The 12,287-nt window shown below is 50.9% G+C and overlaps 1 protein-coding gene across 2 annotated transcripts in view; it reads left to right on the top strand.

The window, feature by feature from the left end:
* The window catches only part of PYROXD2 (pyridine nucleotide-disulphide oxidoreductase domain 2), a 31,957-nt gene extending 21,833 nt beyond the window's left edge, over positions 1–10,124 (top strand). For both annotated transcript variants that reach the window (XM_032312572.1, XM_032312571.1), the window contains exons 11-16: positions 730–802; positions 1,056–1,212; positions 3,313–3,467; positions 4,154–4,260; positions 6,010–6,130; positions 6,789–10,124. In XM_032312572.1, the coding sequence (XP_032168463.1) occupies positions 730–802; positions 1,056–1,212; positions 3,313–3,467; positions 4,154–4,260; positions 6,010–6,130; positions 6,789–6,859 (684 nt within the window). In that variant the 3' untranslated portion in view covers positions 6,860–10,124. The remainder of the gene's footprint in view (positions 1–729; positions 803–1,055; positions 1,213–3,312; positions 3,468–4,153; positions 4,261–6,009; positions 6,131–6,788) is intronic.
* The last annotated feature ends 2,163 nt before the right edge of the window (positions 10,125–12,287 follow it).

Below are 12,287 nucleotides of genomic sequence, written 5' to 3'. Positions count from 1 at the left end.
GGTTGACCAGCTCTGCTCTACATGTCTTTCACTGTCCAGGATGATAAGTCCAGGCAGGTTCTCGGGGTCTGGCAGAAGCCAAAAGTGAGCAAATTCACTCATGCAGGTGGTTTTCAGGATTCTGTTTGCCTTTTACTGGCTAAGCCTTTTACTTGTCCCAAGCCCAGAGTCACAGTGGGAAGATGTTACAAAGGTGTGTGGATACAGCGAGGGGTGAGGACTGGGGACAATTTTTGCAACCGATCGCACCTTCCCTGTCCCCAAAACATATAATAATATGTCTGTGAGTATGGAGCTCCCAACCATTCTTGGGACTATCTGAGGGCACAAGACATCAGGTTTTCTGAGTAATTCCACTAGGAAAATTCAACAAACATCAGTTCAAAAGCATCTTGTCAAGATAATTCTGAGATAATCAAGACATCCAAGAGCTTACAGACCAGAGGAGAAAGGTGGCCTTCGGCCATTTGGCCATGTCCAAAGTAGGAGTTGGTGTGCGCCATTTGCATTTGCTGTGGGAAGTCAAAGGAAGAAGTGATCAGTGATAAGCTGGAGGGGGGCGGGGGGGCGGTGCAGGGGAGCTTCACAGAGGAGGGGTTTTGGCTGAGCTCTGAACGATGGAAGGAATTTCTGGCAGTGGAGGTTGAGGGACCACCCTCACCGAAGGAAGGCGGCACCCCCCTGGGGGTCTCAGCCATCCCCAGGCCTTTCCATGGAACCTTCTTCCAGGAATGGCTTCCTAAGGAGTTTGTGGAGAGGATCTCCCAGCTGGACACCAAGTCACCTGTTACCAAGATCAATGGTAAGAGGCACACAGATTGCAGAGCTGTCTTTTTTTGACATTATCTGAGTGAGAAATCTCCAAGTTTGGGAAAAACTGACTTACATCATCATCTCTATCCCCTGACCAGCCCCCTTCCCTCCACCCCCATACTTTTTTTTTTTTTTTTTTTCAATCCACTACTTGGGCGAGCAGGGTGATGGGTAGAGAAGGAAGATCCAGGAGGCCAAGGACATAGGCCTTTGGGCTCTCACCCTCCTCTTTGGTCCCTCAGTGGCTGTCGACAGGCTGCCTGACTTCCTGGCGGCCCCCAATGCTCCCGGAGGCCAGCCACGGCCCCATCACCAGTGCTCCATCCACCTGAACTGTGAAGACACACTCCTCCTCCACCAGGCCTTCCAAGATGCCGTGGATGGCCTGCCTTCCCACAGGTGGGTGTGCTGTGGGCTTTGTGTCCCCTGTGACCCTCCTACACACATGGGCTGAGGAAGGGAGAGTGACTATCTAGACCCAAGTGAGGTTGCCTCTTCTTCGTGGGTCTTAACGGTCAGTGTCTTAGATCTACCTAAATCCATACTTAAGTTCTACGGATAGGAAGTTCATCCCAGGCGATGAATCCATGGGGCAGGGCAGGTGGGGAGTAAAGAGAAGGACACGGGGAGGCCAAGTGTCACAGATCAGGAGAAGGGGCAAAGGATGGCAGAGAGAAGAGCACTGGCATTTGGGGAGAACTGGAGAAAATGCTTACTGGGAGAGAAGGGGTCTCTCTGACTCGGCAGCCCATCAGAGGGCACACACTCCTCCGATCCCCCTGCTCTGTATTTTCTTGTCACTGATAAGCTGCCTTCATGCAAAACTTTTAAGAGCATTTCCTACCTCCCACCCCAGTTGTATCTCCATCCTGGGAACAGGCAGGGATATTATAGGAGCAAGTACCTTTCCATACTATCAATTGTCTGCCAAAGCTTGTTGAAAACTTGTTCTCTGTGGGACTCCATATTGAGTGTGGGTTAGGGGAGTCAGGGGTCAGGCAGGGGCAGGAAGGCACAAAACTTACCTTAGGGCAGGCACGCAAATATTTATAGCATGACATAAAGAGGATTGAGCCCTGTTCATTCATAAATATTCCAAGCCTCTACTCTGCCAGGCTTAGTCCAGGGACCTGAGCACAGAGCAGCAAGCAAAGTCCACATGGCCTCTGCCCTCAGTTCACTGACTTCAGGTCAGAGGAGCAATGGTTCGTTAGTCTTCATAAGGAGGTCAGGAAAGAAAGGCATCTCTGACAGCATGGCATTTGAGCTGAGAACCAAAGTAATGAGCACAAAGGTCTTATACATTATATCTGAGGAAAAACATTCAGACAGAGGGCAAGTCATGTGCAAATGCCCTGGGGCAGGCGTGGACTACTGTGTTGGAGGCCCAGGAATGTAGCCAGAGAGGCTGGAGAAAGAAAGGAAGGAAGCAAGGAAAGGAAGGAAGGGTCCCAGAGCAGCAGCCGGGCCCTTATCAGCCTCTCCTGGCTTTTACTCTTGGAAAGTTTGTGCCAAGCCTGACTTCCATTTTGGAAAGATCACTCTGGCCACTGCTGGGAGGGGGGAAAAAAAAAAAAAAAGGCATCTGTTGCAATTGATTACTGTTGCAGAATCCAAAGGACAGAAGACGATGGCCTGGACCAGGGTGGGGACAGTGGAAGTGACGAGAAGTGGCCAGATACTGGGTATTTGAAGGTGAAGGTGAAGCTGGCAGCATGTGCTGTTGGATGGGAAGTGGGGTTGAGCTAAAGAGGTGTCACTGGAGGATGGTGTTCGTCTTTATAAATAGGGGGAACCTGTTGTGTAGGGGAAGGAGCAGGCTTTAGGCATTCGGGTTTGGACAAGTTGCTTTGGAGATGCCTAGGGGACATCCAGGTTCATAGGATACATTGCAAGTGAGAGAGGCAGGGAGGAAGGGCATTTCACATGGCCTCGAAGGTGCTCGTATTTGGAGATGAGAGGGGAAGTGTGCTCCAAGTAGACGCAGCATTGTAAGCAGAGGAGCGGCAGGACAGGTCGGGGTTCTGTTGGGGGGCTTCAGCCCCAGCAGCTCTGGTTTGTTCAGGCTGCTCAGGGAAAGGTGGGCAGACAGTGCTAACCTGGGTTGAAATCTGGCCACCTGGGCACCTGCTGCCCTGGGCCTGGCCCCTGTCCTCAAGGGCGCTGTCTGCTGGGCCCTGGAGAGGTTTGAGACCATCAGAGTGGAGGCTGCGGTGGAGGCTGGTGGGGACAGGCACACAGGTGGAGGCTAGGAGGGACCTGATTGCTGGGAGCAGTGGTGGTGTAGGGGTTCATCAGGGGCTGGGAGCTGCCCCGGCTGGTCTGGACCGTCCCAGGGGGTACGGACCCCACATAGGCAAGCAGCCACCACAGCCTCGCAGAAGCCCATCATCTCACCCTAGGCCTTCCTTCCTTTTGTCCCTGTCACCACTCCCAGCCCCTTCCCTCAGGGCGGCTGCCGCTCTTCACGCCTGACCGTCTCTCTTCCTCCTGCGGCAGGCCTATGATTGAACTCTGCATCCCTTCCGCGCTGGATCCCACCCTGGCTCCCCCCGGCTGCCATGTCATCTCCCTCTTCACTCAGTACACTCCCTACACACTGGCCGGAGGCAAGGTGTGGGATGAGCAGGAGAGAAGCGCCTATGCAGACAAAGGTAAAGAGGACAGACCGTCCTGTCTCCTGACAGCTGGGACCCCTCCCCTCCTGACTGCCCCGTTCAGGGTTAACACCTGTTCAGTCCCTTCCCAGCGGGAGAGAAGTACCCAACAGAAGCTGAGTCAACACAGTGAGTGCCTGCCAGGAACAGGCACTGGGCCAAGAAAGCCTAAAAGACGCAGTTCCTGTCCTTAGGTTGCTCACAACCCAGACGGGGTTTGGGGGAACCAATCTTACAAGACAACGTACTGTGTGAACCAAGGGAGGAAGCTATTCACCAGACAAGGAGCGCTTTCCAAAGGAAGGGACATTTGAGCTGGGTTTTAAAGGATGAATAGGAGTTGGCCAGGCACTGGTGGGCATTCCAAGCAAAGAAACAACTTGAACAAACCAAGGAGGTGAAGAAAGCTCTGCACATTTGTGGGAGACGAGTAATTTTGCAGTTAGGTTTGGGGTGAGCAGGTGGGAAAGTGGGGTAGACCCATAGGACTTTGTAATGATTATTTATTTGCCCTGGACTGTTTTTATTTTTTGCTTATTGAGATATGATTTGTATGTGGTAAAATAAGTTCATTTTAAGTGTGTAGTTTAATGAATTTTCATAAATTTGCCAAGCTGTAGAATCCTAGCGCCTCCTCTTCTTCCTCCTCACGCTGTCTCATTTCTCTGCTCTTTGGTGCCCAGTGTTTGATTGCATCGAGGCCTACGCCCCTGGCTTCAAGAGCTCAGTGGTAGGCAGGGACATCCTCACACCACCTGATTTGGAGAGAGTCTTCGGGCTTCCTGGAGGGGTGAGTCTAAGACTGGGGGTCTCAGGGCCGCCTGGGTGGCTCAGTCGGTTAAGTCGCTGCCTTTGGCTCAGGTCATGATCCCAGGGGCCTGGGATCGAGTCCTGCATCAGGCTCCTTGCTCAGTGGGGAGCCTGCTTCTCTCTGCCTCTCCCTGCCACTCTGCCTGCTTGTGTGCTCGCTCTCTCTCTCTCTCTCTGATAAATAAATAAATAAAATCTTCAAAAAAAAAAAAGACGAGGGGTCTCTCTCACCTTCTTCTCCCCACGCCCCCCCCCCTTGGCATGCCCGCTCAGCTTTCTCTTGTCCCTCCACACCCGCCCTGAATTGGGAAGGGAGGATGGTGCGGTGACCGCAGTGGAAGGGGACAGGGAAGTGGTCCAACCTGGGGATTTGGGGAGGAGTAAGGAGATCAGACAGGAGAGACAGTGCCCGCTGAGCAGGTCCCCAAGACTGTGGCCCCCTTCTGTCTGGACACCCGTGGCCACCGCTCCCATCTGGCTTTCTTCAGAGGGAACTCCCCTCTTAAGGCAATATGTCCTTGGACTTGCCTCTCTGATTGCAAAACCTCGCTGACACTGGGGTTAGAGGGAGCAGCTAGGAGGTCAGTCCACAAGGCAGCCACCAGCTTCGTGTTCCTCTTGGTGGCTTCCGTGGGGTGAGACCAAACAGAGCCAGGCTACACAGGCAACCCGCCCAGCACCTCACAGAGACTTAGGATGAAAGAAAATGAAACACATCTCATTAATAATTATTATATTGATCACATGTTGAAATGATAATGTTTTGGATCTATTAGATTAAATAAAATATATTATTGACATTCGTTTCACTGGTTTCTTTTTAAATCTTAATGTGGATCCTAGAAAATAAAAATTACATATGTGGCTCATGTTATGTTTTTATTGGACGGCACTGGTCTGGAAATAGAGCACAGGAGACTAGGCACTGGGGGGTGAGGGGGCAGAGCAGAGGGATGGGGGAGGCATCAGGCAGGCAGGCAGAGGTCAGGGCAGAGGTGAGGGGAAGGGTCGCCTGGAGGCCCAGGCAGGGCAGGTGATGCCGCCCACCAAGGCGGGGAAGGTGCGAGAAAGCAGACTGGGCAGAGGAGGACAAGAGCTCAGCTCGGGACATGCTGAGAGCGTTAGCTGGAAGGACATCCTCGTGGTGATGTCCACCACGCGTCAGTCTTCTTGTCCAGACCTGTCCTGAAAGTCTGACCTCCCCCTACCCCATCCTGGCACTTGCTCCCCACTTCCTGGCAGCTCTGACACAGGCTAGGGGAGCAGAACCAAGCTGGAGTCCCCTGCCCCTTGCCTGCCATCAACAGTGACTTCTGGGATATGAACCCCCCCCTCCCCAGGGCCCAGGCTCAAGTGGGTGTCTGGGCCAAGGGAAGGTGAGCCAGCTGCCAAAATAAGTCAGACCCCCCATTCTTCAAACACAGTGAGGAGGATTTATAGTTCTCAGCAAAACCCTTAAAATCTCCCTCTTCTTTTCCCTTTCAGTTCCTTTCTGCTCTGAAGATGCTCACCTTTCTTTCCTCCTGAAAATTGCTTCTGGAAAACTCCATCCCCAGAGCAAGGATATGCACCTGTTCTCGCTCTTCCCCTCCCCTTTCTGCTTCATAAGAATCCAAGAGAACATGCTGGAAGGAGAAGAACCTTCCTAAGCCGGGGGTGGGGGGGCATCAAAAAGGCGGTAAAGCCCCTAACACTCCTACGTTAACCACTGTGGCCCCGCCTCCCGCAGAATATCTTCCACTGCGCCATGACCCTGGACCAGCTCTACTTCGCCCGCCCTGCGCCCCTGCACTCCAGCTACCGCTGTCCCCTCCGGGGCCTGTATCTCTGTGGAAGCGGCGCCCACCCGGGTGAGTGCCCCGGGGCCTCTTTCCTGTGCCACTAGGATCAGCGGTAGAGGGATGCAGGGGAGAGGCCTGCGAGCAGGGACCGCCTACAAGAACAAGCCATCCCCCATACTCAGGCTTCTTGGAGCGCAGGAACCGAGGGTGGGGGGCTCTGCCAGCTGGCCGCACCCTCCCCCTCCGGGGTAGCTCACACCTCCTCCTTGTGAGGTCTGAGAATAGGTCGCAGAGGCGGCATCCAAATGCCGACTTTGGGCTGAGAGAGACCCGTGTCCCTGAATCCCCCCTCCAGGGTTTAGACCCGTACAGGTTGGTAAGGTGTTTCTCAATTTAAAAACTCTTCCCAGCCTCTCTGCCAAGCCCAGATGACCTCACCAAGGCTGCCCTTCCTCATGGACACGTCCGGGAGAGGTCTGTGCCCCCACCCTTCCCCCTTGAACCCTGAGTCGGTTTCACCCGCTTCCAGACTGAAGGGCGCACTTGCTTGGACCACACGCTGGGCCCCCTGCCCAGAGGCCAGCCTGGAATCTGTCTTAGTAGTCATCCGGGGGCTTCTGATGCCCACAGTCCAGGCGGCGCTCAGCTTCTCTGTGAGCCCTGGCCCAGCAGGCTCTTTGGGGAGGGCTGTGAGCGCAACTTAGCTTCTCCGGTGGTTGTCTTCCAGGAGGAGGCGTCATGGGAGCCGCTGGACGCAATGCAGCCCAAGTTGTCTTCAGAGACCTCAAGAGCATGTGACCCTGAACCAACTTTGACCTTGAGATTTTAAGTCCCTGTGGGGTTAGCATCCAGGATACAGCTGGAGACCAACAAGCCCTCGTGCTCAAGCCACATACAGGTTACGTTTGACACTTGTTAATCTTGCACCCCTGACTTCCTAGATGGACTGGTGGTGTTTTATTAAAAACAGGGTCTTATATAGATAGTTTGTGGATTTTCTTCTATATATTTTCTATGTACTGGTAGATATTTGCATTTTTTCTACATCTTAGCTTTTTCTATGTGTTAGTCAGTGCACATGACTATGTAGTAATGGGTGGGATAAGCTTGTCTGGGGTACTCAGCCTTTGCACATCGGCTCTAAGCAGTCCAAAGCTCAAGGCTTCAATGCAAGCATCTCTCCTCACCCCTGGGTCCCACTACCAGCTGGACCTGGGGACAGCCCTGGGGAGGTCTCATCTGCTGCTGTCCCACTCCTGGAAAACTGAAAGAAATGACCCAGTTCCCTGACGGGACACAAAGCCATATAGGGGCCAGGGGTCCGAGTGAAATTTGGCATCTCAAGCCATCAAAAACACCGTCAGGCAGCAGCAGTCAAGGGTAAGGATGAAGTGCGTGCAGGTGAGGGCCACGTGGGAGCTCACGTTCCTGGTTCAAGAGGAATCACACCCATGAGCTACACCTGATGCATCAGTAAACCCCTCAGTTGGAAACCTGTGTTATTCTCAAGTGAGCTGGGTCGTCACTCTTGACCAGAAAGATCCACACAGATGCCCCATATGCCACGCAGCTCTCCACCCTGCTTCTCAATTCCAGCAGCCAGGGCTGCTGCGGTCCAGGGGGGCCCTGTCGGGGGCAGGGAGGCAGAAGGTTCCCTGGGCGTCTCCTCCCTCCCCTACCCAGGAAGACTTGCACAGATCAGGATATAACCATCTCATTACTTAATCGTGCTCAACTCAGATTTTTCATCTGCACAGGAGATGCCTCAAAGATCAAACAAGACAACAGGTCATGCCTTGGTCCCAGATCAGGTGCACGATCGGCATTCAGTGCAGGCGGCAGCCCGGCTGCTAAGCCTGTTGGTGAAGGCGTTGCTGTTGGGTTTGCATTCTGCAGAAGGCGGGCTCTTCCACGCTCTTTTTCTAACCTGGCACCCAGAACTGAAACCAGCCGGCTAGTGGTAGCATGACTATGGCAGAACAGAGTGATCTTAAGAGATCGCGGAGCTTTTTCCAGAAGAATGGCTGCCAGGCTACGGTCCCTGTTTAGTTCCAGCACAAGTGACCTTATTGGAAATCTGGTTCTGGTCTGGGTTCTGAGATACACTTTTCTCACTTGCCCTCAACCCCTCACAGGTTTCTTCCAGGGCCCCCCAGGGCAGTGCAGGGGTTGGGAGGACAGGGAAGTGTTTGGAAGACAGGGAGGAAGAAGCATGTGGGGTTGAGGGCAAGTGCTGGCTGAAATCCGTAGTCAGACGGGCCCTCATTCTCTGCAAAGTCAGTTGCCTTGTGGATGTCTCCCCTGGTCTCAGCACACCCCGTTCCCAACACAGGCCTGCCGAGAGCAGAGCTGAAGAACAAATAGGACCCAGCCTAATCCCCGCAGGCCTGGGGCCCATCACATCTGATCTGGTGTTTCAGAGTGTCAGTGCTTGGGTGGGGGAGGGGGCAGAATAAAAGTCAAAAAGCTTATAGGATGTAGGAAAACTTTTAAATGTAATAAGAACATAAAATGCAAACATAATCCTGCCTGCAGAGAAAATCACCATTACTGTTTACACATTACTGTTTACACTACTTCCAGATAGTCTTTTAGATAATTTGGATGAAGATCTGTATTCTGAATGTGGGCTTTACATCTTCATTTAGTTTTAATTCATGTTGTGAGCATTTTTCAGTCATAAAAATTCATTAAAAACATTTTTAATATCTGTCTAATATTCTCTTATAAGGACAATGATGGGACATTGAGTTTATCCTTGGCCTTGATTGCTAACTAGCACCAGCCAAAGGCTAGAAAGAGTAGCTTTCTGCATCTGCTTCCACTTGAGTGATTCACAGCTGCTGCCCAGGCAAACACCCCTTCATGGGGGCAGAACTCAGAGGACACATGGAAAGAAGGGAAAGAGAATTCGTTTCCCACTGTTTGGTGATTTCCCGTCTCTGGGAAGATAACATTTGGTCCAGACCAAGAGATACAATCGATGGACCGGATTCCGCACTATGGGGTGCCTTCGCTCCTACGAGCCCCCAGCAGCACCCCTCCCCCAGCCCTGGCTGAGCAAGGGGGACTGAACTTTCCCTAAGTGCTGACTGCAAATTGGCCGTGGATCGGGCAATGGGTCCCTTGTTGAGTTCAGAATGTGAAACTCTTACAAGGATAAATAAGTCAGTCCCGTATTGTTACCTGATTTACTGTTGCCCATTTCCCCAGAGCGGTGGGGGACACTTCCTCTGAGGCACAACTGTGTAAAAACCCAAAGCGTGTGTGAACCTCACCTGTTTAAGTCATTAGGTCACATGGCCAGCCCCTCCTACTCGGAAGGCCCCTGGGTGATGGTGTCCACAGTCCGTGTGAGAAGTGAGGTTTATAGCCCTGGGGGGAGTTCGGGGGTCCTCGCTGGAGGAATGACAGATGTGGCTGGCCGAGCCACCTGCGGGCCTTGGGAATGTGCGATTTTCTGTCACATGTTCTGTTTGCAAGCATTTAGGAATGCAGAGTTTTCTATGGGACATTGATACTACATCGGTGGCAAAAGCAGAGATGAGACTTGCCTGCAGCATTCTGTGGGGGAGTGCAAAAACATCAAATAAAAAGGAACGTGAAATGCAAACGAGGAGAAACTCAGGGAGAGCGAATCTGAAAAAAAATTTAACCTCACCAGGAATCAGTGCAATGCAATTATAACTAAACTATCATTTTTTGCCTATAAAGCTGAGAAAAGTTATTATAATAGAAAATCGCCAGTGTGAGCAGAGAGGATACTCACGTATTGTTGGCAGCGGCATAAATTTGTATTTGATGAGAAACAAAAACCAACATCCAAAAGGCAACCTATTTGGTGGGTGACTCAACATCTTGGCCTGTAGCCTAAGGAAAATGTCAGAGATGCCCCCAAAGATTTAGGCACAAGCATATGCATGAAGTGTTACTGCCAATGGCAAAATACTGAAAGCAGCTTAAATGTCCCCAAATAGAGAATTAGTTAAAAGAATCATAATAGGGGCACCTGGGTGGCTCAGTCATTAAGCGTCTGCCTTTTGGCTCAGGTCTTGATCCCAGGGTCCTGGATCGAGCCCCACATCAGGCTCCCTGCTCAGTGGGAAGCCTTCTTCTCCCTCTCTCACTCCCCCTGCTTGTGTTCCCTCTCTCGCTGTGTCTCTCTCTGTCAAATAAATGAAATCTTAAAAAAAAAAAAAAAGAATCATAGTAATTGCATGTGATGGGATGTGATGGGTATGCCTAATATGTGTGTGTATGTATGCATATATATGGAGACATATTAGAGCTATATGTATGACATAATGACATACATGTCATGCAGAGACACAGAAAGACACAGTGGAAGAATAGACAGAGACAAATGAGAAAGAACCAAGCACACCCAAATGTTAGCAGTAGCCGGAAGTCTTTCTGGCCACTTGGTGGCGGTTTGGAAGATGCTCCTTACTACCTTCCGACAGCCTATCTCAACTGAAGAACAAGCCCAGCGTAAATGGATGGGGCTCTGAAACATTGTTTAAAGTGATGATCCAGGCCTGGTCTAAAAGACATGAATTACTTGTGTGTTGATATCTACTTATGGATCACAAATCCAAGGATTTCAGACATGGTGTGGGTCTTAGATTTTCTTAGTGGGAGAGTGAAGATCAGTCTCGCTTACAGTTCCCTAAATATCACAAAGGGGAAGGGCAGCGTATCACCAGGGGTTCAACAGCCCCACAGAAACCCTGTGTTCCTGAAAGGAGATGTCAAAGGTGAACCCAAACCTGGACTTTCTTTGGTTTTATCTGAAATTACAACAGTTCTGTTAGGCAGGATGTCAGATCAGGAGCTCTGTAGCTGCTCTGTGACTAATAAGAGAATTGGGAGATGACTTAAATGATACGGGGCCAACAGAATTTGCTTAGTAGCTTGGCATGCAGAAATCTTCCAAAAACAATGGGTCTCTTAAAAAAAACTCATAACAAGTTGTCAATACTGAGAAAACACCAGATCCAAGACCTACACTTTCTCCCTTGTGCCAGTTGGCCTTTCCTCTGGTCCCATCCTCCAGGACCTCTTCAGGAAACGTGGGTCTGGCTCAAATACTGCTGTGCATAAAGGGGCTGAAGATGCCTTCCTCACAGTGGGGACGTGAGGATTATATATATGAACATAGCTCACCAAAATATGTGTACCTTGCAGCCCACCAACTCAGCCCGAGGTATATATCCAGCAGACGTGATTATGCGTTCACAAAAGACACATACTAAACCCCCATGAATGAGGGCCTCCAAACTGGAAACCACCCACGTGCCCATCAACAGTAGAACAAACAAGTCAATTGTGCTAGGTCCACTCAAATGGAATCCTATTTAGCAATTAGAAAAGTACACCCAGACCAACATGACCCAAGACCATGTTGAGTCAAGAAAACCAGACACAGAAGACTACGGGCTGCGGATTTCCATTTATAAAATGTACAAAAACATGTAAAAAGTAATCTCTGCTGTTAGCGATCCACCCTTGAGGGTGTTAGGGACTGGAAGGGAGATGGGGGAGGGCCCTGGGCTGCTGGTAATATTCTTGTGTTTGATCTGTGTGATGGTTACAGGCATGTGATCAGTGTCCAAAAAAAATCACGGAGCTCTACACACAGGATGTTGCCGTTTTCTGCATGTGTGTTATACTTGAATAGAAAGGTGAAATGAAAACTAGCTTGGTGCCTGGCACAAAATCATATTTCTTATTAACATTATTACTGTAAAGCTCTTACTTACTGGCAAAGCCCTAGCTCTGAGTCTAGACTAGGATGGGAAGTGAGGAGGAGGGTGCAAAGGGAAAAAAGAAGGAAAAGGACAAGAGGGATGTGGTGGACAGGCCCTCAAGATGCCCCCACCCATAAGCCCTGCTTCCTGCTGTTCATGCCCTTGTGTGACTCCTCCCTTTAAGTGTGGGCAGGACCTGGGACCTGCTTCTAACCAACAGATGATGACAAAGGTCATGGGATGTATGTGTCATGAAAGGTCATAGGTAATACCTGTGTCACGAAAGGTAATAGTGCCCATCTTTCAGGAAGCTTGGTCTCCCTGGCTGGCTGTGAAAGAGCAGGGGCCCCACTGGGAAGGTCAACATGGCAAGTCACTGACATGGCCTCTATGTACTGAGAGCAGCCCCCACCCAACAGCCAACAAGAAGCCTGAAGCCCTCAGTCCTACAGTCCAAAGGAACTGAATGCTGCTCG

The sequence above is a fragment of the Mustela erminea genome, chromosome 14 (assembly GCF_009829155.1).
Source record: "Mustela erminea isolate mMusErm1 chromosome 14, mMusErm1.Pri, whole genome shotgun sequence".
Classification (NCBI taxonomy): Eukaryota; Metazoa; Chordata; class Mammalia; order Carnivora; family Mustelidae; genus Mustela; species Mustela erminea.
The sequence above is the reverse complement of the archived record's forward strand: the minus strand, read 5'-3'. Positions and strand labels throughout refer to the sequence as shown.